This window comes from Mauremys reevesii, linkage group 11 (genome assembly GCF_016161935.1).
Source record: "Mauremys reevesii isolate NIE-2019 linkage group 11, ASM1616193v1, whole genome shotgun sequence".
Classification (NCBI taxonomy): Eukaryota; Metazoa; Chordata; order Testudines; family Geoemydidae; genus Mauremys; species Mauremys reevesii.
The window spans coordinates 11,266,440-11,293,579 of NC_052633.1; the positions used below are offsets into that span (position 1 = coordinate 11,266,440).

At 45.0% G+C, this 27,140-nt stretch overlaps 1 protein-coding gene across 1 annotated transcript in view; it reads right to left on the reverse strand.

Annotated features, from left to right (window-relative positions):
• Nucleotides 1-26,706, reverse strand: part of ATIC (5-aminoimidazole-4-carboxamide ribonucleotide formyltransferase/IMP cyclohydrolase) — a 30,935-nt gene extending 4,229 nt beyond the window's left edge. The window contains exons 1-13 of the mRNA XM_039494680.1: nt 26,472-26,706; nt 23,799-23,925; nt 21,660-21,736; nt 20,259-20,325; nt 18,403-18,491; nt 17,120-17,271; nt 16,878-17,034; nt 14,079-14,204; nt 13,782-13,889; nt 12,545-12,630; nt 10,981-11,070; nt 9,163-9,291; nt 7,987-8,079 (exon numbers count right to left, since the gene is read on the reverse strand). Of these exons, the coding sequence (XP_039350614.1) occupies nt 7,987-8,079; nt 9,163-9,291; nt 10,981-11,070; nt 12,545-12,630; nt 13,782-13,889; nt 14,079-14,204; nt 16,878-17,034; nt 17,120-17,271; nt 18,403-18,491; nt 20,259-20,325; nt 21,660-21,736; nt 23,799-23,925; nt 26,472-26,493 (1,323 nt within the window). The 5' untranslated portion in view covers nt 26,494-26,706. The remainder of the gene's footprint in view (nt 1-7,986; nt 8,080-9,162; nt 9,292-10,980; nt 11,071-12,544; nt 12,631-13,781; nt 13,890-14,078; nt 14,205-16,877; nt 17,035-17,119; nt 17,272-18,402; nt 18,492-20,258; nt 20,326-21,659; nt 21,737-23,798; nt 23,926-26,471) is intronic.
• Between the last annotated feature and the right edge of the window lie 434 nt (nt 26,707-27,140).

Sequence of the window (27,140 nt, forward strand, 5' to 3'; positions counted from 1 at the left end):
GGTGAGAGATTCTAGCCATCCTACCTGTTCCTGGAAAAAGGTATTGGAAAGAGAATTCAGGTCTGTGCCCAGACCACCCCTGCGGGTGTAATCTCTCCAGGCGCCATGGTCGGCATGGTATAAAACCACTATATGGGTTAGATGCAACTTCTGGCATATTACAAATAAGCCCCAGTCATGCCTGATAAGGAGGAAAAGCAAGTATTTGATCTGGACAACTGGCCTGTCAAATCAGGGCATAACTTGAAACATCAAAGCTTTGCAGCTGCCAATACATTTCCTATTCTGCCATCTGCCAGAAAGAGGAGGATTTTAAAATAGCTGCACACTAAACCGAGCCCTTACTTAGTGGGTTTGGAGTTTAATATAAAACCAGGCCCCGGGGCAGGAGCAACGTTTGAAATGGGACCTTTTCAAGCCACCTAGAATGAAAGAGGCAGTGTATCTGCTTTGCCTCCTCAAGCCCTGCTCTTGTCAGACAGATTCTTCACTCAGCATATAACTTTTCCTTCTCTCCCTTCAACTGGGGCACATCCTGGAGTTCCTATTTCTGGAGAATCTTCTGCTCTCCTGCACTGTAAGCCCTGACAGCAGTTTGCACTGTTTAACTAAGTGCGCCATTAACTGCACACCTACGCATGCCAGTCTATATGGCCGACTGCAAACCACAACCATTAAAGGAGAGGGGACAATATTAAAATAAAATCATCATTTATTTTAAAAATTAATTAAAATAAATTAATCATGTTAAAAAAATTAATAAATAAATACCACCCCCACCCCCTCCGGACTACACTGCTGAATTCCCCTCCCACCTAGAGGGCCAGTTGCACTTTTGTGACACGTCTTTTGTCACAAGTCCTGCAGTCTCCAGCCCCGCTGGCTCCTCCTGCTTATAAAGCCCTGGCATGCTTTGGGCTGGGTACGTCATTCGCACACCCTGGAGCCGCTCCCCCTCCCCCTCCCCGAGGATGAGGTTCACTCCTCATTCTACAGTATTGCCTGGTTCATGGTGTCGAAACATTGGTGTGATGTTTTTACACCTCAGTGAATTTAAAACAGGTGTCCCTGGGGTTTGTGTTATGCATCCCGTTGCCCCCCTCTGCAGCAGAGAGCATGCTGGGAAGCCACGCAGAGCAAAAGCCAGTGAGCCACATGACATCTGGACACGGCGCAAAATGACAAGTTAGGTTTTAATGTATACGTGCGCTGGCTGAACCGCGTAGCCTTGTTCTTTGAAGGCATTCACACGCAGGGCCAGACTCAGCACACAATTACTACCAGGCGTAGTGCTTACTACTGCTAGTCCCACAGCCTTCAGTATCACGTTTACAGTTATGTGCCTGTCTGTATGAGGTATTAATGTGGCCTCCATCATTGTAGCATCTGAGCATCTCACAATCTCCAATGAAAGATCCTCACCACACTCCTGGCAGTGCTATTAGTCCCATTTTATAGATGGGCACTGAGGTACAGAAGCTACAGGTCTTGAGGTGCCTAATGTCCACTGATTTTAGGTGCCTTATGGATGGTCTGCCTACCCACACTGGAGGGGAACAGGTTAATGTAGGCCTGAGAGGCCAATTAACCCACCTGGAGAGCAAGCCAGGCCTACTGAAAGATGAAGCCCAGCTGTGGAGAAGCTGGTTGAGGGGAAAAGAGAGGCCGTCTGGAGCAGAAAGAGGCTGCAGGGGAGCCGAAAGAGGCTGAGAGGAGCAGCCAATCATGGCCTAGCAGGCCCATATAAGAATGGCCGCAGGCAGAGCAGAGTTCAGAAGCTGACTGGAACTTGAGGGGAGGGGACCAGGCTCCTAGTAGGGTGAAGAAGCCCCAGCACCTGGGACAATTCAGTGCTGCAAGTGTACTACCCTGCAGTCACTCTTGGTAGCTGAGAGCCCTGAGGAGAACAGGAAGGAGACTGGAGGACCAGGACGAAGCCTGGTTGAGATCGTGGGAAGACACAGGATTGGAGCAAGCTGTCAGGGAGGGGAAAAAGCCTGAAGAAAGGCTACTGGTGGGAAAGAGTCCAGGGAAGCAGCAGCAAGGTATCTGACAGAGCAGAACATGGCTGCTCAGCCTAGGGTCCCCAGAGTGGAACCCAGTGTAGCAAATGGGTCTGGGTTCCCCTTCAGTAGCTGGGAAGGTGGCATGAAGCCCCCTGACAAAAGGGGAATGAGGACAATTTAAAGCCCTGAGCGAAGGGATGCAGGGACCTTGGGTCCAGAGCTGGGGACCGAAAACCCGATGTAAGGATTAGGGTGACTGACTGTTGGACTGTGTTGTGGGGCTAAATGTGACCTGGCTGGAGGGCCAAGCCATGAGAAGTGAGACCACCACAGGACTGGAGTGACTGCGGCCGTGGATGCTAGGGAGGAAAGAGCTGCTGTGCCCACGCCCAGCCATGAGGGGGCGAACCAGTGGTGAGTCCACTCTTCTATGTGCCTAAATACCTTGGATCTGAGCCTAGGCGACTTGCCCAAGGTCAAATAAAGCCTGTGGCCGAGCAGGGAGGTGAATTGGGGTCTTGAGTCCCACCAGGCCAGCCCCCTAATGGCTGGAAGCTGAAGCCAGACAAGTTTAGACTGGAAATAAGGAGTACATTGTTAGCAGTGAGTAATTACCACCAGAACAACTTCCCAAGGGTCATGTTTTTCCTAAGAGAAACACTAATTCAGCAAGGAATTATTTCAGGGACATCGTAGGACCGTGTTATGCAAGAGGTTGGCTAGATGATCAGAGGGGCCCCAGAATCTATGATCATCCTGCTCCTCTAGCTCTGTCTCTTCAATGGGGCTGACTACCTGAGACTGGGCACACAGCATAATGCGTGTGCGTGCGCACACCCCCACCCTTTGAAGAGTTCATTAACACCACCCCCTCTCCTCCCCCACCCACCCACCCTTTGAAAAGTCTCATTAGCTCCCTGGCCCAGGGTGAGTACATTTTGTTTTGATGTACCGGTAAAGCACTAATCCCCCCTCTCATTTTCATTGCTATAGCAGGGGAGTGGAATGGATTGTGCTTGGGCTGGTTGCTTTTCAGGGCAGCTTTGCAAGGCTGGGCTGGGCATACATCCCCAGCTATTTCAAAATCAAAACTCGCAGGAAAGTAGAAACCCCCATTCATAGTTTCTTCCTGCATCCATTAAGCCGAGACTGAAGAGTTAACCAGACGGGCTAGCGTGGAGATGCTGTGCTGAGGCCAGCAGCCCTGGCCAATGCCTCAGACTTTCCGACGCAGCTAGAGTGCAACAGATGTTGAAACTATAAGTCAAAGGCTGAGTAGAAAGAAATGAATCATTTGCCTTTTCATTCATCAAGATGTAAAAGGTGAACTCATTACCAGAGCTGTAAAACACACCTCCCCCAAAGAGTAAATGAAGGACTCATGCTGTGGTCTTTCTTGGGCTGACACTTTCTATCATTTGCTCATAATTAATTTATTGCTACTGTGTTTAATAAATCCATAGAGTTGAATATGAGCAATGTTATTAATGTCATTATATGAAATAACAAAAAAAGTGCTCGGCTTTTTTTGATGGTGCTTTTCATCAGCGTATCTCAAAAGCACTTTATAAAGTATGATCATTTTACAGATGGGGAAACTGAGTGACTGGCTGTGATGGGGCAGCAGCCCCTCACTGGCAGAAAAGGGGGTTAAAAGCAGCCCTAGGGAACCTGTGCTGGAGGCAGCCAATTAGAAAGGGGCTGAGAGGAGTAGCCAATCATGGCCTAGCAGGCCCATATAAGAATGGCCGCAGGCAGAGCAGAGTTCAGAAGCTGACTGGAACTTGAGGGGAGGGGACCAGGCTCCTAGTAGGGTGAAGAAGCCCCAGCACCTGGGACAATTCAGTGCTGCAAGCAGGGACCGGGGGAGATAGAGAGCGCTCCTGGCTGGCTGCTAGGGCCTGCAGGCTGAGGCCCTGAGGTAAGGATAGAAGAGGGAAGCCGCCCCAGAACAATGGACTGCAGTTGCTGGGTGGAGATTGCAGGTCCCCCGGAAGAAGCCCTGTACCTACACAGAACCCCGATGAAGTCAGTGGGGTTCTACCTGGCCACAGAAAACTACCTCCGCTGATGCAGTTTCAGCATCAGAGCTTTATCTTTTTTATTTCCCTGGCAACCTATGTCGTCTGGCTAAATTAAGAGATCTACTTTCATGCCTTGGATTCATTCTGAGTAACGAGCGAAGTCTAATACCCTCTTAAAGTTTAGCTTATAAAGAATGTTGCAGTATATATTCCCGAGTGGACAAAATGCAGCATGATAGCTGAAAAATGTCTACAATATTTAAAATCAAAGATAAATGGGCCTGTTGTATCTTTAAGATACTCTGAATGGAAAGGGGGGGCTCAATTGCGATTTTAAATTTAGTAATACTGATAATATCCAACTCTCATATCATGCTTTTTCCATCAGTAGATCTCTGAGCGCTTTACAATCTTGATGTCTTAATCCTCACAGTGATCCTGTGAGGTAGTGCTATTAACCCCCACTGTACAGACAGGGGAGCTGAGGCTAAATGACTTGCCCAGGGTCACACAGAAAGTCTGTGGCGGAGTAGGGAAATGAACCTGGGTCTCCCAGTGCTCTAACCACTGAGTCGTCCTCTTTTTCCTGTGTCATTAAGGAGTGAGAACTAACATGCTGCCCAGCATTATAATGGTTGGTTTTGCCATTGTAGGAAAGCAGACAAAGTAAGGGAGAAGGGCCTTCCTGCAATTCTTGGTGACTGTTGGTTTACTAGAAGCAGCAAAGTTGGTTTACTGAAAATTAAGTGACAGTTCCACAAATGCTTCTTCCCACCCCAATCCTCCCCAAACCTAATTAGCAACCTGCCCTGCTTGCAGCATCTGTTCCACATACAATCCCAAAGAAACCAATCTGGTTGAAAGAAATCATGGGTCACTGAGACACAAAAGCTCCTCTGAAAGAGGTGGGTTGTAGGTAAGGCAACCCCATGGGAATCAAAGGAATGGAAGTTGGGAGCACTCAGCACTGTGTAGGATTGAGCCAGTAGTCCAGAGACTGCACACATCACATGCCTAGACTATGTCTTAAGACACTTTGTCATGAATTATCAATCAAGTTTCCCTTCTCAGCTTCTACCTGGGGAGGTGAACACTGAATATTCCAGGGAAGAAAGCTGATCTTAAAGCCATGGTGAGTGATCAGCAAGTCAGTTATCTCCAGACAGCACTGCATACAGGAAATCGCTTGAGCTAGGTAACTTCTTAATTGGAATGCCATATGCAGGGACACAAGATCTCCTTTATGTGTACCTCAAAAATAAGGGAGGGTGATGTCAACTCCTAGGGTACATCTACACTACCCGCTGGATCGCTGGGTAGTGATCGATCTATCAGGGATCGATTTATCGCGTGTAGTGTAGATGCAATAAATCGATCCCCCGTCGACTGCTGAGCTCCAGCTCGGCGAGAGGCAGAAGCAAAGTCGACAGGGGAGCCGTGGCATGCTGCGAGGACATGAAGTAGTAATTTTAATTCGATCTAAGATACGTCAACTTCAGCTACACTATTCTCGTAGCTGAAGTTGCGTATCTTAGATAGATTCCCCCTCCACCCCCCTCACCCCCCGCAGTGTAGACCAGGCCTTAGAATCCCCAAGGGCATTTCATAGACCTCCTGAATAACATGGGCACAGAACTTTACCAGGTGATTCCCGCATCAAGCCCATGAAGTAGCGTATTTTAGAAAGTCATTCAATTTTGATTTAAAGCCCGCAAGTGTTAGAGAACCCACTGGTTACCCTCACTGGTAAAAAGAATTGTACCTTATTTCTAGTCTGAAATTGTGTAGCTTCTGCTTCCAACCATCAGATCTTGGTCGTTCCATTAAAATAAAGGCAGAATGTACAACAAAAACCAAGAAGAGAAACATGTATATTTGGCTAAGAGATTTTCCCATGAATGTGCATAAGCATATTATCAAGCAAACCTAAGGCAATGACCCAGCTGGAATTCTGCTTATACAGACATGATTCTAGCCCACTTCTCATCCATCACAAGGGCCTTTTCACATACAGATGGGACATGCATTACTCCAACCACTGCAGAAACATCTGCAGTAGCACATTAAGCTCATCACTAAAAAGGCAACAGGGGTTGATGGGGCTGCTGCTGTACTGCGTGCGCAGAAGAGGAACAGGAACTCAGGCTAATCAGACCTTTGTCCTGGGGCAACCAGAATGAATGCTTTCAGAGACAGAGACCTCAGGGAGAGAAAATGCCAACTTTCCAGCCAAATGCCTTGTCAGAGCTATGTAGCACGACACCAGAAAATACAGTGAAGTAACGCAGGGGTGCATTTTAACTCTAGACAATGACAATCTGGTGCATTCAGATGAATAACAATGAGGATGGATTAAACAAGGTATCTTTAAAGGTGACATGCAAAGGAAATAAATTGGGATTGTGCCTGATTTTGCTTCTACACCTCTACCCAGATAGAATGCTGTCCTCAGGAGCCAAAAAATCTTACCGCATTACTTGCTTTGATCCACCGAAGTGCGCAGCCCTGCACCCCACCCCCGCGAAGCGCTGCTTTGCCGCGTTATATTGGGTCGCGTTATTTATATCGGGGTAGAGGTGTATATGTTGGGGGTGGGGGGAGAGAATGTGAGAAATTCTGGTTTTGTCTCACAGGGTTAATGGAACGATGACATCACAACAGCAAGCAATTGAGAGGGGAAATGAATTTCAGTCAGTCAGTCTGTTTAAAAGCCTTTGGTAACATTTAAATACAATGCCTAAAGAACACCAGGGAGCAAACAGAACGAGGAGTACTTGTGGCATCTTAGAGACTAACAAATTTATTTGGGCATCAGCTTTCATGGCCTAAAACCCACTCTGAAAGCTTATGCCCAAATAAATTTGTTAGTCTCTAAGGTGCCACATGGACTCCTCATTGTTTTTGCTAATACAGACTAACATGGCTACCACTCTGAAACCTGGGAGCAAATGTTTCTGTTAAAAATTCACACCCCATCTGTTCATTTATGGTGTAACTTTTGACAACACACATGAAAGCCCACCCCCAAGGTAAGTCTTCCATCAAAATCAAGGAATACTTGACATTCCTGATACTCCACAGTTAAAAGACAAACAGAATAAAAACCTCATCTACTTGCAAAAAGCCCTTCTTTATACATCATAAAGCAGCAAAATAAGGCAATTAAAATATATCCTTTGCGGTTGCCTTTAAATTAAACACAGTCAGACACCAGGTGTGAAACCCATTCTCACATGCTAATGCTTTAAAAGGCCTTTATCAAATGAATGCCCACCAACAAAAAGACCCCTGATAAAAACCTGGACAGAAGATTTCGAAAAAAAATCAATGATTCAGGCCCTGATCCTGCAAACATTTAACAACACAAACAAAATTATTCAAGTGTTTAATGCTTTGCAAGCTTGATCCCTTAGTCCCTAAATCACCATCCATTCCCTGGTTGTGAAAAGATGCCATGATTTTGCTTTCACTGGCGGCCACTTGTGAGCTACAGAACTTGAACTACTATTCCACGTAACAGTGTCTAAGGGCAGGTCTTCAATACCCGCCGGATCGGCGGGTAGTGATCAATCTATCGGGGGTTGATTTATCGCGTCTAGTGTAGACACGATAAAAATCGATCCCCGATCGCGCTCCCCGTCGATTCCGGAACTCCAGCTCGCGAGAGGCGGAAGCAGAGTCGACGGAGGAGCGGCAGCAGTCGACTTGCTGCCATCCTCACGGCCAGGTAAGTCGACCTGAGATACGCTAGGTAGGTAGCTGAAGTTGCATATCTTAGGTTGGACCCCCGCACACACACCCCGCTAGTGTAGACCTGGGCTAAGCCAGCTTGCCTATACTTGTTTAATAGCTTCCAGTACACTAAGTGATTTTAAAGCTGGTGCCTGACAAAACGTACTATAGGCCAGTTTGGCTGATACTAGTATACTCCCCCATAAGCAGCCCTGTTTGGTTACCTGCCCATTCTTAGCATAGCAAACTGAATTGGACTGAGTGTACTTGACAGCGATGGTGGCCACAGTCAAATTTTGGATAGCAGACTCGGGCAGCTGAAACAACAGAAAGCGATAATGAATGTATCACTTCAATAACTGAGATTTAAAATGTTCTGCAATGGGCTATAAATCTGCAAACCAAAAACCACTGCATGAGCTATATAATACCAGAGCAAAATGACTAAAAATGACCAACAATCTGATTATCTACTAATGTCATCAGTTCTTGTAGCCCAAACCAACCCTAAACTCAGGTCTTGACAGCTAAGTGACTGACAGTCAAAGACTGGCCCTAATTCTGAAAACATTCACGCACTTGCTTAACTTTACACTGGTGAACAGTCCAGTTGAATTCGCTACTCACATGTACAAAGCTAAGCTTGTGCCAACATATTTGCCAGATCAAGGCCATAGTTTGAAATCAGGCTGACCAGGTGTCCTGATTTTATAGGGACAGTCCCGATTTTTGGGTCTTTTCCTTATACAGGCTCCCATTACCTCCCCACCCCTCATCCCAATTTTTCACTTGCTGTCTGGTCACCCTATTTGAAATGCTGTTGACAATTTTATTTTACACTCATTCTGCTACTAATTTGTTAAACTGTTTCCCCATTTACGACGTTTCTCAGCTCCCCTTGACATATTTGACTATTTCTACATTCATATAGGTCTGCTACTTCAGTGAAAAATTAGGACAAATGTAAAACACATGTAACTAACTGCCCACTGGTGATGTGTAAACCATCTGTGGATGGAACAGAGAGATCTAGGAGTTTATACAACACAATGCAAACCAATGAGACTATTAAACAGTGACTCCGAATGAGACCACAATGGTTTCTTACCATATTAGTGTGGAACTGTGGAAATTAAAAGAGGAACTTCCTATTTATAATCTTGATAATCAGCAATAAAGAGCTAGATCCTGCTCATCTTACTCAGACAAGTAGCTAAAACGAAGGCAATGGCTCTACTTGCATGAGTAGATTTGGCCCAGTGCATCATTTTGCTGAAAACACAAGTCTGCCTGAACGTTTTAGGGTCTCTTATGATAGAACTTCACTTCCTTTCCTGATTGGAGCCCACCAGTTCACTCAAACAGTCCTCTCATTTCTCACCAAATTCTCTTACACTTACATTTTTGGTTTTGCTAACAATGTTCTTGAACAGGGACCGATCAATAACGCCATTGTTCCTCTTCTGCGTGAGATGCAACCCAAAAAGGGTTCGAATCTCATTTTCATCTGGCTCGTAATCAAGCTCCATCTAAAAGCAGACAAATAGAAAGTAGTGCTTCACGCTCTTTGAACCCTTCCGATCCAATGTCCAGCAATGACCCTTTCAAATCTGACTTCCAGCAACAGTTTACCTTAAAAAACAATGTAAATCTTTTACATAATCCAAAACAGATGAGTGGAAAGGGGATGGGATGCCAAAACAGAGATAGTACCAGCAAACTGGAGCACCAACTTCTCAGCACCAGAACAAAGTGTCACTTTAAGGGAGAACATACATGATAGGAGTGTGCACACTGGATGTTTAGACACATAGGGCCAGACTGTGACCCACAAAGATCCACAAGCAGAAAAGACCTTCCCTGCACAGAACTGCCCCCTCCCATGTGGCCGTGGAAGAGGAAAACCATCTTTGCAGACTTCCCCCACCTTTACGGGGGCATAGATGGTGGAGCAGAAGCAGGACTTGGGGAATGTGTGCTGTCTCTTCACTCTAACATTAAGCCGAACACCAAGCATAAGGTCCCTTTATGGGGAATCTGGTGACAAGCAGTGATAGAGTCTCTCAAGCATTAAAGATTTACTAGTTACTAGTGCATCCTTGCAAAACTGATATAACTTGGGAGGAATCAGCCTTCAAGACTGCCTGTAATTTCTTTCCTGCTTGCCTGAAGCACCTGAGCCACCTTCTAGAGCTCCTCTGACAGTAATGCTTGAATCCGCCCCTCATCTAAAGTTGGAATTTTTGTACGTGCTGCTACTTAAGTTCTTAGCTTTCCTGTGTGCATCAGCCTCTCAGAAAGGGACTGGGATAAGAGCTACATGGATCCTTTGGCTATAGTATAAAATCTCCTATGGAATCTACAATGAAACTGGCAGAATTTAAAGTCACATGTACGCTCCTCAGCATTTGTGAGCAGGGGGCATGGGGATGGGAATTTGAATGATCTGACAGCGTCTTGTTAAATATTTGACAAGTACTGCTATCAACATAATATGGAATCATGCATTACCACGGCGTCTAAACTGTGCCTGCAACGTGATTATTCTTCATCACATGCGATTCAAATATGGTGTTTTTTTTAAAAAGAGCTTGCTGTTGTCTTTGGTTGTACCCACAGATTGATCCTGAGATCCTACAGAATCTGTTTTGTAGTTTTAAAAGGTTGTGCGCGCTGATGTAACAAATTGCTCCAAATGGGTGTCTCAATTATAAAATTAATGACAAAGCTGGAGAATTTCATAGATGGCAGGGGAGGTATCTATAAATGTCAGGAACAGATAGGGAGGTTGGAGCGAAGGGGAGAGCAGTCCAGAAATTGTATTTCTGTAAAGTACTGTTGCTAATGTGTGTATCATTACAACAACAACAAAATCAATGAAGACATTATGAAAAATGTCCTGTTTAATATAAGCCTTTACTGTATCTTCATGGACATGCCACTCTGTGAAATTCTAGATCCTTTAGAAATCTAATCCCAAACTGAATCAAAACCCAATTAGCTGAATGGGAACGTTCACATGCTCTTCAATGGGCTTTGGCTCAGGCATTATCTGTGTGTAGTTCTAGCGCTGTGAACTCTGATTGGTAGAAACAATATTTCCAAGTAGTATGGAGAGAAGGCCACAGAAAAGCAGCTTATAATGAAGATGGAGCTTTGGGTGGGCCGAGAAGTCTACACTTAGACCACAAATAAAATGAAACATGTAGCACACCCACCTGGAGGATACAGTAACTCCCATTTTTCTTTCTGGAGAGGATTTTGAGAGCTTCCTCCTCATAGCCTGGGGCCACTATACCATCAGATACCTGCAACACACACATACACACAGCATTAGCCCCTGAGGGGAAAGAGCAACACTAATATGCCATTTTAGATACTGTCATTAGAAACATATTAGAGGCCTGGTCTGAAGCCAACAAGAGACTATGGACTTCAATATAATTTGGATGAGGGCTCCACCCTGCAAACATGCACAAGTGCAAGTAGCATTACAAATGAGCATAATCCATTTAAGGACAACAGGATACTCACATGCTATGTGTTTGCAGGTTTCAACCATATGGATGGGTGCCACAATGCCTACAGGAGCATGTGTTTTTCCGCAGTGAAGTCAATGGAAACACACCTCCTACACATTTCCTATGGGTGAATTCATTCCTGTATCTATTCGAGACAGGTTTCTTGTAATGGCATACTGGAAATACTTTACCTACTATATAGAAGGCAGGTTTGTATTACGTTCTCTTTACTTTGAGCATCTCTGAAATTCAGGGTGATCAATAAAAGTCCTGGTACCTCTGTGAATGTATTTGTCTAATTGGGTTCAGAAGAGGCACTTTTTTGATGATGGCAGGTTTTCTTTTCTAAAAACAACTAACACTTGCCTACACAACAGAAGTGGTATGCGGATATGGAGCAGCACCTTTTGGACCCAAGCTCTGACTGGTCAGAGACAGACAAAGAAACTCCTCTTTCAAACCCATTCATTATTTCAAACTCTCGGATACTTTGAGGACACAAATAGTGACAGAATGGAACCGCGTTGGCCCAAAGAGAATTAAAAACTGACAGAAGTGGTTTATTTTAGGGCCATAAAGTGATACATTTCCTTTTCATTCATACGCTGCTTTCTTCCCTTCTTAAATAACGCTCAGTGATACGAAGTTCAGCCTACAACAAACATGAACACTGTTTGGTTAAGTATTAACATTGTCTGATTTAATTTCGCATTCAGGGTTGTCATCTATTCTAGTGACTTATGCGATATGCTCAGTTACACGGGCAAAGGGGAACCCAGCAGAATTAGGAGTACTATAGGTTCGTAGGCTCAGTCTACTGGGTAGGCAGCAATCTACAAATGCACTCCTTTTTCCCCAGGAAGAAGTAGGCAGGCACTTGTAGGGACTACTAGGAATTCCCTACTGTTCCACCAGAGCTGCTGAATCACCTATTACTACAATACAATCAGGGGTTTAGAGACTTGCTTAAGTGGACAATGAAGGTTATGATCCATCTTGGAAGTTAGTGGTTTGATTGTTCAGTTTTCACATTTGCTGCCACTTATGAGTCACAGCTTGAAAAAAATAATCAAGACTGGTTTAAATTCTGAACCCTGGATATTAAATGATTGGAATGGACCAATAAATACAAATGAATAAAATGGACAGAAACAAAAATGGACCAATTAAAAAAAAAGTATGAATGGAATTGCCATTACAACCAATGAGTTCACCAAGAGCTCTTCACCTTTGCAGAATAACTTGCCGTTCTTTTACTAACCTCTCTGGAAATGATTTTAGCAGTCGGGACATCACAGATATCAGAGAGAGCGATGAAGTCACCAAATGAAGACATCCGATCAGCACCTGCAAAATAATGTTTAAAAAGTGATTCAACCGCAGCACACAAGCAAACCCACACCTACACCCCACCAAACCATTCATGACTCAGTTTCTTTCCTCAGAGTTTGCTAATTTCATCACAAAGCAGAAGAAAGGGACACTTAAGAATCACAAGGAAGGGAAAAAAAAAAATCTAAGGCAGCCTCCCTGCCACAAAACCCATCTTAAAATATTTCTGTAGGTACCTATTTTCCTTCTCTACATTCTCACTTACAAAGCTTCTGTAATGAACGTTTTATATAACACTGACTTTTCTAAGCAAAACCAAAGCCATTTTGTATTTCATATTTAATGAACTGGTGCTCATTTAAAACCAGAGACAAATCGCAGCAGATGACACTGTGGAGGTTTCCTATTCAGTCAGGTCAATGGTCTTCAGTGTTACCCCGCAACAACCTAGCCATTCGAATCGTGACAGAGAATGCCAATCGTGTAGTAGTGCTTTTACATGAACAATGACCATCAGAGGTGACCTACAAATTGGTGGAGCAAAACTGGGTGTGTGTCAATTATTCCCTTTTGAAACTGAGATTTTATCTACCTGCTTTTCCTGGAACATGATAGACAATGGGAGAATGAGCAGAATGACATCAAAATATCAAGAGTAAAATCTGAGCCACTGAGAAGGGGCAAACATTTTTTTTAGCCTTCCTTTTTTTGTTTCTGTCAATACTTTAAACTCAAATATAAACGAACGGTTGGGAGAAAAGATTTCTTTGTGAACGATTCAACAGTACCACACCCACAGTTGAGGGCTGAGAGCTTCCAATCCAGTTCTCTGGTTGTCCAGATTTTGCCAGCAAAAGCAGGAAAGAGATTTCTGAAGTGAAAACAAGCAGGAGTTGGTTGAACTAGCTAAACTCACTTTGACTGAGAGCCAATCCTGATTTGAATCTAGGTCCCTCAAGAGGAGAATGGATTGCGCATTAATCAACAGAGTTATTTAGACACTTCTGGAGAAAAAACAAAAACACAAGAGCTACTCGGATCTTCTAAATAGCACCATAAACTTGCAAAGAGAAGAACCTGTGAACCACACAGCACGTTGCTCAGGAACAAGTACTATTGGTCTTCTCAGTTCTTTGCACAGATTATTTTTTCACTTGCCATCCCACCTCTTGCTCGTGCATATGCAGTTGCCAAAGGCGTCAGGGTCGCGTGTAAATCATGCACCATGCAGGCCTGAGCTTCTTCCACCGTGAGTGGCAGTCCAACAGCAGCACCTGGTGGATAAAATGAGCAAAGACGGTGGAAGAAGAAAATGAGAACTATATTCTGGTCCAACTCCTTCATATCAGCAAAGCTGCTGGGGCATTTTAAGAGGCGAGAGGAAGGACACTGCAGTGGCATTCAAAGAACAGAGTGCCTGTATTTCTTCCATAAGACGAATATCAATAAGACCCCCCTCTTACCTGCAGGACTGACGTGTTTGAACGAAGCTGCTGCAGGAATACCTAAAGCCTGCTTGAGTTCTTTCACCAGCTGCCAGGCATTCAGAGCGTCGCACAGGTTGATGAACCCAGGGGATCCATTGAGAACTGCACACAGATCATAAATGCACATTAAAGGGCGAAGGCCCCTCTCTCTAAGGAGCCTGAACACTGAGTATAAGTTATTTTAAATGTAAACTGCTACTGCTTAGAACCGAAAATTATACAAGCTGTTTTCTTTTAAACACACCGAGCACGTAGGGAAAGAACGAGCTGTTTTCTGCCCAGCTGCTTTGGACATTGTATAGCATGGAGTGCACTGAGTGGAGCCCAAACACAAGGCCAAGATTCTACAGGACACCCACAGAGGAAGGGCAGTCCTGCAGTTTACTCACTACATTGTGACTTGGGAAAACTGGATGCAGTTTGGGTCTCTGCCACAGGCTGCCTGTGTGACTTTGGACAAGCCACTTAGGCCCTGATCCTCAAAGGCACTTCGGCAGCCAACTCCCACTGATTTCAAACTCCCATTCCAATGGGAGTTAGGAACCAGATCTTCAGGCATTTAGGCACTAGTAGCCCCATGCCTCAGTTTCCCCACCTGTAAAATAGGAATTGCACTTTCTTCTCCCACCCATTAGTCTCCCATGTCTAACTGGGTTACAAACTGTCTCTTCCTGTCTATATACAGTCTAGCAGTGTGGAGCCCTAATCTCTAAAGAGGACATTGTAATAGAAGTGGTTAAAGAACATGGAAATACTTTATTCAAATATGTACAGTTTTGCTCCCTCTGTGGCGAGTCTTCCCAGAAACCCAAGGTGTTTTGTTTTTTTTATTTTTTTTTATTTAAAAAACTCAGTGGATATGGCCCTGATTCTGCAAGATACTCAACCACGTGCCTAACTTTAAACACATGCGCTGTCCAATTGACTTCAGGGATAAAGTTAAGCAAATGCTTTTCAGCAAAGCACTTAATCCGGACCTTTAATCAGAAATGCTAAACCAGAAGAAGAGCACAATCTCTCACAGTGCCCCAAATGTGAAATAATCCCTACGTATTTTAATACTACCATGGCATCTGCACACTCAAAACTATAAACACAGAGAACCACCTGTATTTGTGTTTCTGAACCGGGGTGGGGAGAGGGGGGGGAATTGGAAGGATGATGGGGGAAAAAAATTGTTCTTGTGTTCCTGAAGGAGACTAGGACACCTGAAACCAATATCATTCTGCTGACATGCAATGTAGACTTGCTAGCAAATCAGCTTTCAACTCCTGTCTGAGTCTCTTATGAGGTTCTTTAATTAAAACTACAAGGCAATGTGAATCATTAAGACCATTTCTTACTAGCATACTGCCTACACGTGAGGCATGAAAGCCAGAACTTCTGAACAGTGACATGGCAAACACTATTATGAGACCAAAAAAAGGAGCTATCCCCACCATATTTGAGGGTCACTCTCATATCACGGGGATAAGGAAAGGGAAAACAGCAGAAAACTATCTAGAGAAGCATGAAACAGAAGCCCTGTCTATATTAAAGGATCAGCTAGAAAAACAAGAGAAAGTAACCGATTGGTGAAATTTTAGAGCCACAGATGTCGAAAGGATGCTAAATAAGGAGAAGAGGAAGGAGAACGTTTTAAGAAACAGTAAAAGATTTTTCGTCCTGGATTTTAGTAATAAGTTAGGACAAAATAAGCTGTTGCAACTCAGTCCTTACACATTGGCTTAAATGGAACTGCATAGTTTTACACCAGTTAAGGATCTACCCTTTAATATGAAATTACCGTAAAACTCGCAGAAACAAATTGTAGATACTGAATTTCCTCATGACAGCTACTGTCTCTCGCGCTGTTCATTCGTTTAATTTCAAAGTGCTTCCTACTCAACAACCAACTCTTTACTCTAGAGACTTTTGCTGTGTGGCAATCAAACTAAGCAACTGCAAGACACTTCAATCCCAGGCAAACATCATGCCACAAAACAAGCCTGCTACTGTAATGGAAACAAATCTTTCTAGAACCGAGGTGCCAGGCTGGAAAGTACTTCGTCATCCTCATAGGATACCAGCACATCATCCTGCTTCTTTTAAAAAAAACAGAACAGAAATATTTATCAAACACTTTTGCCTTTGTTGCAGCATTAACAATTTTACCATCTCCACCTAGTAACGAGCCTAGCAATCCATTGCTAGGATTTATTTTGTTCCTAATTGTGTTATGTATGTTCCACTATCATGGGGATAGGGAAAGGAAACTGCTGCAGGAAACTAGCTGGAAAAGCATAAAACAGAAGACCTTAGTTAGAAAAGTTAAAAAAAATAAACGAGGAACAAAAAATCCTAGAGAACAAGTTAGGCACTTGACTGGTTCTGCCTAACCCTAGGGAAATAAATACATATATTGCCTAGGATCAGGCAACACTAATCAAGCACCAAACTTACTTTCCCTGGGCTTCCCCTAGCCTTGCAGGGGAGCAAGCAGCCAGAACTGCATTCGGCCTACTCCCCCGCAATACAGCAGGCAGCCACTGGGGGAGCTACTGACCAAGGGATAACAGCGGCACAGCACATTCCAGCCTCATACCTTCGCACAACTTGTCCTGGGGCTGCCCAGGGTGTGCTGAGCTGATCAAAACCCTTCCCTTTTAAAGTCACAGAGCACAGCTCAGGGAGGCATTCCCAATTCAGAATCAAATACACATTTTCCCAGCAGTCACCCTGGAGGGCCACAGGGTGGACTCCGCTGCTGTAGCTCAGGCAATCCTGCTGTCTTACCAGTCAGAGGAAGCTTAGGCCTCAGCGTATAGAGCTGCGCGGGGGTCTGGTGGGGGTTCATGCCATAACGCAGCGGAAGCTGGGCTACCCCCTTGCTATACTCCTTCCTGAAGTAATCGGAGATCGCGCCATCATACTGAGCAGTGTGAGTGAATGCCTGAGGACAAAACAGGCAAGACCGTTTGGTTTCTAGGACACGCTCTCCAAACGGAGCACAATTTGTTCTAAAGAAGAGGACGGACCTTCAGGGCCAGCTGACGTCTGGTTTCCAAGGAGGTGTCTTGACTACTCGATGCCTTCATCTCTTCAGCCACAGAGGTATAATCTGCAGGGTCACACACGATTGTCGCACGAGCATGGTTCTTCGCAGCAGCACGTAGCAGGGCTACTCCTCCTTCAAAAAAAGAAACCCAGAAGTGTGTAACATTTCTCTTCCATATCCAAAATACTTGGAAACTCACATCTCAGCGTAAGGTTGATGCCCTCTGACCTAGAGCTAAGGTATCACGGTTCCCTTCTTTATTAATATTCTATGGTGCCTGCCATCTGAGGATCTCAAAGCCCTTTGCAAATATTAATGGTCCTGTATGTAAGCTCTGAGATCGCCTTTCCCTCTTAAACCCAATCACACACAGCTATTAAAATATCTTTGATCGCATAAGATGCCTGGTCCTTGCAAGAGACCTGGTGAGCAGACACCAGAGATAGGACATCATTCAGAAGCTTTCTCTTCATGACACGCTGAACAGGGATGCTGTCCTGTTAGGTTAGTAACTGACATGAGGAGCAAAGCTACGTATCAGAGAGAAATCCACATTTGCAAGCCCTCCCTAGATGGCACCAAATCAAGGGTCCTACCCAATTTCACAAGGGAGTAAATGGCGCACAAAGACAAGCCCCTGCATTTGTAACTGCTCCTTACAATGGTGATCCTCCTGATGCTTTTAATTGTTTAGCTTTTCTTCCCCAAAGCATCTATTTCTCATTGCATTGCCATGTGCTGCAGGAAGACACTTAACCTGCTCTCCACACTGCAAGAGAGTCTGCCCAACTTGCCTCTTCTAAACAAAGCCCCCGCATATACACACGGTGCTTCTGTAAGACAGACTGCACTATTCCACCAGCTGAGCAGTGCGGCTCTCCAGTCAGTTGGAATGAATCTGTGTTACTGTAACTTTCATTATTCTATTCCTGAAGGGCATCCTCATTTCACTCTGCCACCCAAGCTTGGTCTACACTTACCCTTCCTCGATTGGAAATTGCCATAAATGTTTTGCCAAATGGTCACGACCACCTGAGCGAACTGTGTTAACACGGTAGTACAGATCAACCAAAAAAGGGCTTAGAGTGACAATATCATTATCAGCACTGCAGACCTTTATGGATGCATGAAGTCTCCCAGGAAGAGGGACAGAGGTCGCTAACGGACCAGAGATCAATGCCTTTCATCAGCTATCACTTTTCCCATAGCTATCACGTCAGCCCTCAGTGAAAGGTTTGTTCTCTCAGTTTCCCATGGACTTACCGATGTCTATGTTTTCAACCGCCTCCTGCACAGTGACGTTTGGGGAAGACACGGTCTTCACAAAGGGGTACAGGTTACAAACCACAACTCTGGAAAGTGATGCGGAAAAGCCTGGGTTACTCATCAAGAAGTAGGGTAGTCAAGTCAGGCTTAGCTGTTCCCACAGTACAGTCACTGTTCTTTCCTCATGTCCTCGTTTCTGACGTGAGACCAGCGCAAAATCCTAAACTCAGATCTGTGCCTCTCCTAAGGAAGTGGGGATTGCTAAAACTCATTGATTCATACATTCTAAGGCCAGAAGGGACCATTGTGATCATCTAGTTGGACCTCTCGCATAACCCAGCCAATAGGACTTCCCTGTATTAATTCCCGGTTCAAGATCTGCTTGAACTACAGCATCTTTTTTAGGAAAACCATCCATTCTGGATTTAAAAATTTCCAGTGAGGGAGAATCCACTTGCTAAACTGTTCCGATGATTAACTACCCTGGGCTAACCATTTTCGATATGGCCTTCACAAGCCTTTCATCTTTCAGACAGTCCTATTTTGCCATGTCCCATTCATTTGGGCCTCACCATATTTCTAATCACCTTTACTACCCATCACTGCATTTTTTCAGGTCTTTGTGAAGAGCCGCACCCTCACCCAGTGACTTGGTGGCTGCTAACACCTGTATCTATGCAAGTCAAAACAGTAAGCCATTGCATTCACCATCCTGACTTCAATGGAGCCATGCAAATCACACCAGCCGAGGATGAAGTCCCATATCTTTTAAGTCAGTTAATCAAAATTAGCTATAGTGAAGGTAAATCATTTTTTACTGGAATACAGAGCAATGAGGACACTTTATTCCCTTCTGAATTTAGCCAGGCCTTTTCTAACATCCTGTGTGCCTTGAGCTGGGATCTTCACTGAACTATCTATGTTGATTCCTACATTTTTACACCCTAGGCCGGGGTAGTCAATAGATGGACTGCAAGCCAAGACTGGACCACCAGACACGTTTGAACAGACTGCGAGATCTTTTTATTTACTTATTATAATTACTGTGGTGTGAAAATGTTTCTCTGGATTCTGAACCTGGACTATAGCTTGACAGAAAAAAAATAATTGACTACCCCTGCCCTAGGCTTTCAAATCCAGCCCAAGACCAATTTGTGCAGACTATTTATCACAGCTCAATTCCACCTCCTTTCATGCGGATCAATCCCTCAATAATTTAATTCAGCCACTCGTTTTTAAACTGAATGCAATACAAGAGAAGTAGCGGTTACTTATGTCTGCCAGTGAAAGCTGATCATTACTCTGAGGTGACCAAGCCCCCAGGCGAGTATACTGATAAACTAATGCAGATACAGAGCAAGATGAATAGAAGGGATCTATGTTGCTTAGTGTTTTGACCTCTTGGGATCCCATCTGCTCTTTCATGTAGACTCTGGAAAAGAGCTATTTGCTGTCTATAATCTAGCCCAACAACCTTTGTAGGGGCCCATCCCAATTCTTATGTTTAATCCATCTATCTGTGTGTTGAAATTCAAACAGCTCTGTGCAAATCTCAAAGTGCATGTTTATTAAGCAAACATTTCAAAATCAAAAATAAAATGGTCAGATCAACCCCCTTGAGCCCTTTTTGCTATAGTTCTAGCTAGAAAGACAGATCTGCAACAAACTAACCAATAAAATCCACATACCCAGTGATTCCAACAGGGAAAAGGAACAAGAACACAGATGTGCCTTTTCCTCTTTGGGGATGGAGCTGCGATCCCTTCCACTCCCACTCACTGGCATTCCCTGATTGGTCTCTAAACTTTTTCTCATGATTACTGGTTAGCTGCGCCGCGTATTCAGATATTTACCTTACAAGGCTGAACCCCTGTTTGTCCATATCAGCTCCATCTTCTGGAATATTACGAGCCAAGATTCCTAATTACAAAAACAGTAGGTTTTTTTAGCAAAGGATAATTAAAACTTTCTCAGCCTCTTTCTTCAGAGTACATCCTCTCTCTGAGATTTTATTCCATAAACACTTCTTATTATGTTTAAGTTACAACAGCAGCAGCAAAAATCCCATTGTATTGGCTATCTGGCTGCTCAACTTTCACTCTAATAGATTTTCTAATAGATTTTCCAGCACTAAATCACAGGGGAACTCCAAGTGCTGAACACAAAGCCCCAAAACAACTGCACTTAATGAGCAGCCAGCTGCTTATCTTAAAACGTGGGAATGGTCACCGAAGGCTTTGGGGCATAGGTAAGGAGGAAAAAGCCACCCGTGACCTGCCACCCAACAATACATAAACCCCATGAAACAAATGAGGAGGTAACAAAGTGGAGCCTTGAGCAGAATGAGAGACCCGACAGGCTGGCATACAGTAAATGGGAGAGGAATCCAGAGCTGAATGTCCCCTGAAGAGACCCTACTTTTCCAGTCCTCTCAAGAGTATGAAATGAGATAGCCAATAGGTCCAACCCTATGGATCTCAAGTGCTGCAACAGGAGATGAAGCACGAGATGGCTCATTGGGTGGACTGGCCAAATAACTGCAGTTCTTCCAAAAGTAAGAGCTTGAATCACCTCAATGAACAGGGAGCCAGTGAAGCTTACAAAGTGCAGGAATCACCCACCAAAGCCGAAGCTGCCATGGGGCCCCATTCTGCAGGCCAAATTCATCTACAGGCCAAGTTCAGTGGAGCTGCACCTGCTGGAACAGGTTTAAATTTCAGTCTGCCAGGAGTTTGCAAGGGAAGCCCAAGGCAGGCCACATTGCATTGCAGTAAGATCGCTGCATGTCACAACTCTCGAGTACTGTCAGAGCTGAGCCGCTCTGCTCGCAGCTGAAACCAGGCTGAAGTATTCTTCCTGTAGATACGTGCTACACCCAGGACAATGAGCCGTTCATTGTGGTCAAACATCAACAGAGAGGGCGGCCACTGCACATGCAAGAGCCTCCTCGCATGTCTCCTACTGAGTGAACAATGCCTCCTACCTTGTTGCTAGAGTGATGAGAGGTGACGACTCAGTCTCCAGCATCCTGGAGGGAAGGCACTAGTCTGATGAAAGGGTGCTGGTCAGTGTGCCACACATTTTAACAGCCAGAGAACGATGCACTCCTGTTGATTGCGTGTGGGTTACGACTGCGTGACCTGCAGCTTCATTGGTCCTCATTCCCCAATTCTTTCACCCAAACCCCTGAAGGGCCATCCAGCAAGCCCCCTTGATTTCCGTTTCAAAATGGAAGGACACTGGCAATAACTTACCAGCATGGACTGCGGGGTGCAGGGTTTTCACACGTCCCCCTAACATTTCAGGAAATCCGGTCAGATCGGACACATCTCTGCTCAAGGGGGAAACAAAACATTGAAATGATTGCTCAGCACTTGACAGACTGAGTGGTTCTGCAGGCTCCATATTCTCATTCACGGCCCAATCGGGTGCTATTTAAGTCAATGGGAATTTTAACACTGGCTGCAATGGGAAGAGGTTCAGACCCTAAAAACCTCCAAACTTTCAAGGGACGCCCAAGATTAGGAAGGCCAAAAATAAGACTTTGCAGCTTTGCGTGGATGAAAATCACGACTTCTCTGTCTCCAATCACTACTGAAGAGAGAGCACGATTCTCGGAAGTGGCAGGGCCCTGTATGTTCACAAGGCTGGAGCATATGGAAGGCATAATAAATGGGTTATTAGTGTATCACACAACTCAGTTTCTTCCAGTATTGCATCCTTGTTGTGAAGGGCTGGTAGACGTTTCAGGACAGGGAGTCACGGAAACTATTCTCCGTTAAGGTTGGTATGGTTTATGGTTCCATTAAGTCTGGCATCTCTCTGACACTAGCTAGCAAAATGGTCCTGCGAGTAACCGTTGTTAGCAGAAACACGCTAGGAATGCTCGTTTAACTTTCTTCCACAATTTAACTGATTTCCTACACTTAACAAGGCATAGAGCTGTATTTCATGTAAAACCTACATCCAACACAGCATAAAAGAAGGAGGACACTGGTTTCCATATCTGCCCTGAACAGCACAGCAGGAGTTCCCAAAATAAATAAATATATCTAATGGGCATCAGCTGCTTTTCCCATGAATGGAAACAAAGCATGTATTTTTTAATCAAATTAACCTGACCTGCACAGTTATTTTGTGAATGGGCTTTTATACTGAAATAACCAGCCAAGTCAACGTGACCTACAAAAAAAACCAACATTACCTCTGTCTTAAACTATTTTATCCTGGAAGATATGGACTAGATAACTCAATAAGAACTTGTACAAATGAGCTGTGAGATCAATCTTAGAAGGAACATTATATGGGAAAGCTGGCACAATCATTTTAAAGATCCAGCATTTCAGATACAGTATAATTATTCCGCTCTCAGGCAGACGTTCAAGGTATCAGCACCATTCCTCCTGGAAAATGTGGCTTTAATCCCACGGCTGTTATATTGTTCACTGTTCTTCATAGTTAGCCATAGCTAATGCATTAAGAAATTATGGATTTGCTTTTCATTTCCTTCATCTTGTGACTGTTTATAATGAGAAGGAACTGTAAATTGGGGAGGGAATGAGACTAACGTGACCATCCCTAAGTGCTGTCACCTCTAGAGAGAGGGACCAGAAACACAACCTCAGCGGAATTTTGGAGGAAGCATAAATTAATGGAGACACCACCACAGCTTCTCTTGCCACGTTCACCCTCTTCGCAAATGACCAACAGCCAGTCAAGCCAAGCGCTTTAACGGATTTGCCATCAATACACTGGAAACTATTTATATTTGACTGAAACTGCTTTTGAACGGTGGAGTGCGGAGACCCAGAATCAAAACGTTTCCTCAACTCACAGGCTGAACTGGCTACAGACTCTGCGTGCCTCCCTTTTCAGTGGAGGAGTGCTCACGCTTTCCTGCCTGTCACACACTGAGGACACCCCAAATCATTTGCCACTTTTGAAAAGCCGGGCCATCATTTTCAGACAGACAATTTGTGGTTTTGAACAGAAATAATCTCCAAATGCCCATAAAACCCTGTAACATTTCCTACTCTCCAAGAAGGGGCAAAGACCAGTTTTCAGCTGCCAGCAGAGACTAGCATTAAGGCCTGATTTTTTAAGACAACATATTGCCTCACAGGAGAGGAACTGGGTCAGGGCAAACACCTGGGTTGCAGGAACCCTCACTTCCCCATCAGTCACCACACACACTCCCTCATCAACAGTCTTTGGACTCAATCTGTTTCCAGCCAAGGAGCCAGACCTTGAGTTCTGTTGCACTTAAATGGTATAGTTCCCTCCCCATCTTCGCCTCAAATCACAGCAAACTAATCAAATGATTTAACATTTTCAGACGGTTTGATATATTTTTTGTGGGGAATAACGTTGACACAGAGAGAGAGAGCTCTTACCTGACGTTCAGGCCAGCATCCCTAAGACAGTTTGCCGTTCCTCCAGAGGCAACCAAACCCAACCCAAGAGAGTTGAGGCATTTTGCAAATTCTACCAGGCCAGTCTTGTCTGAGACGCTGAATAAAGCTAGGAGAAGAGAAGAGAAGAGAGGGAACATTCTGGTAACACACAGGTGGATTTCCCCCCCCTTTACCACATTGCATAAAGTAACAGATTTGAGGCCAAATATGCAACTAACCTCAATAAACAATTTTTAAATCAAAACTAGAAATTACTCCTGTAGACAATCTGCGTGTTCAAATGCCAACAGGGTCTGCTGCCTTGCTGAGTAACTGCACAATCTAACAGTATCATTAAACATTTGCCCATACTCCTGGAAGGCTGTGAGGCTTAGTAGAAAGAGAACTGAACTGGCACTAGGTTCTACACTTCTAGCTCTGCCACTGGCCTGCTGGATGACCTCGGGCAACTCATTTTGCCTGTCTGTGCCTCAGTTTCCCCATCTGTAAAACAGGAATAATGACACTGACCTCCTTCGTAAAGCACTTTGAGATCTATGGATGAAAAGACAGGAGCTGGGTATTGTTTATTATAATAGTGTTTAGGTGAGGTTTTGGGGGTGAGATTTGAATTCATTTTAAAACTAATAATAATTATGGGGGGGAGGGATGCAAATTATGTTGGCGGCTTTGAAGAGCTCAGTCAGAATATTTTTGCTAAAACACATGCTTAGCTCTAGTCATAAGGTGTTCGCCTACACAGGAAGGAAGAATAATTCCCGGCTGAAGTTTTCTGGCCTGTGTAATGCAGGAGGTAGCTGAAATAACCACAATAGTTGCCTCCTGGCATTTCAAATTAGTCTAATTTCACCTGCAAGACCAACATACAACTGCAAATTTTTTTTGTGCTCAAACTGAGTGTCCACAACTCTGAAAAATAAGGCCCTGGATATTTGCAAAAATAGCAACTTGCTTATTTCACTTGGCTTGGGAGTAGCTAATGGAAACTTTACAAGGGAAGAACAACAGTGTCTACGAATGGCTTTATCAAAAGGTGGCACAAGGTATCTGTGAATTCCTATCTATTATCTTAGCAGTGCAGATTAATGGCACCAACAGCCCACAGATCCAGCAGATTGATATCATTAAGCCCTGAACTTGCAAACATTTACCTCTGAGTAACTTCGTGCATAAAAAGTTACTCAGAGGTGTTTACAGGGTCGGAGACTCTCTGGACCGAGCAGGAATGGATGCAGTTGCTATTGTCCTGAGCTGTTCCGAGTTAACCAGATTTTATATTTCAAAGTGCTTTACAAGCATTAAACATGCACACTTGTCAGTGTATCTTCATTTTATAATGGGTAAACCGAGGAAAAGAAAGTTTACTTGCCTAAACAAGTGCCACAGCAAATGGGTGTCAGGAATAGAAAACGCAGGCCCAGTACAAGATCTTAACCAAGGCCCTGACCAAGGGTTTGGATCAGCCCATGCAGACCCCCAGAGCACCAAAGAACTGATTGCAAAGCTGGGGCTCTTAACATTTCTAAGTCAGGACACTGGTCCCAGAAGATCAATGTGCAAGTAATGAGCGGGGAGGCAGTTTTTTATTCACTATTTTGAAGGAGCTTCTGTGTATTCATAGCTGCATCTGCTCATACTTCCAGCCAAGTAACTTCTTAAAAAACTCTTGTTCATTCTATCAGCCCTGCTGAGCCAGTGCAGCTACAGAGCGAGCTGGATTCTACTCAGCTCCAGACATCACCCCAACTAATAACTAAGCCCATGTCCACACTTACAAGCTCACAGCAGCCCTGCTGTAAGAGCACTCATGTAGCCATGTTACGCTGCCTTTGTGTTGCTCAGGGGTGTGAAAAAACCCCTGAGCAACAAAAGTTTTGCCGACATAAGTGCTAGTGTGGACACGGCCTAAATGCCGTGTTAACAGTCATGGCATGGGGCTAATTCATGGTCCTGCCTTGCACTTTGTGCAGTTATTTATATCTGTGCATCTTACTAGATGACCTCCTGAGGGCTCTTCCAACCCTAATTGTCTATGATGCTATGAAATGGCACGCTCCCAGATCTAAAATGCTATTTAGAAACATTTTGCACATGCTTTACAGTCATGTGACACTGACTGTGATTTGGAAACCCTGGACAATTGCAAAGGGAACCCAACCAAACCCAAACCTGCTGGTCGTTTCTTACATTTCAAACAGGATTTCACTGCACCCTTGCTGGGCGAGGGGAATTTTGAGGTGGGAGAATCCAACTAATATTTTTAACGCCCAACATAAAAAATGCTCACAGGCCCCATTTCAGCCTGCCCAGGGATGTACAGAGATCCTGTTTCAAACACCTGCTCAGAAGCGTCATGGGCTCTTCTCCCCCTCCCCGCTTTTTCCATGGCCTGGGGCACCAGCATCTCAAAGCCCTTTTGGCTGGATCGAGCGTCAGCTCCGGGTCCGAGCACTGCAACGTCCGGCCCATGCAATACAGCCCCGGATTTAACCCCCCCCCCCCCGAGCCCAGTCACGCTGCGCCCCACGCAGATCACTAAGGGTTAAAGCCCCCCGCGCTAGGCCGGAGGCTGCTGCAGGAAAGGCTCAGACACTGCAGCTGCAACCGGGGGTGGCGCTGCAAGACCCCGGGGCGCGCGGCGCGGGGCATTACCCAGCTGCTGCCCCGTAGCCATGCTCTGCGGCGGGCCCGATCCCGGCGGCGGCGGCGGCGGCTGCTGCACTGGGGGGGCGAAAGAGAGAAATGCACGTGGGGCGGCCCTAGGAAGCGCCGCGCAGGAAGTGGGGTTGCAGCTGCATGCTGGGAGCGGCTGAGCCGTCTGCAGAGACCCAGCTACGTCCCCCAAGGGCGGGGACCAGCTGAATACAACAGTCGGTGCAGTGACCACGCGCCGCCCTATGCCTGCTGCGAGCCCCCACGTGCTTCTGCATCACACAGGCAGGGCCGCCTCCCCCCCCGTCCCCGGAAAGCTGCTGCGGGGCCCCAGGCTGAGTTTGGAGCCAATTTAAGAGCCAAACTGTTGGCCGGCCTGGCACTGCCTGCGTGCTAAGCAGACTTCGGATCCTAAGTCCTAGTCTCAGCTAGGCAGGTTTTACCAGCGTAGCTGTACCAGCAAATTGTACATGCAGTTTTACTAGCAAAAAAAACCCCAAACCAACCCACCACCGCAACAAACAGGTCTAACTTCTTATACCACTCGCTAAGGCTTTGGCAGGCAACGCTATGTTGTGTGGCAAAATCCCACCTGGCAACTATGCTGGCAAAACTTCCTAGCATAGACCTGCCCTAACACAAATCCTAGGTCTTTCTCAAAAGGTCCAA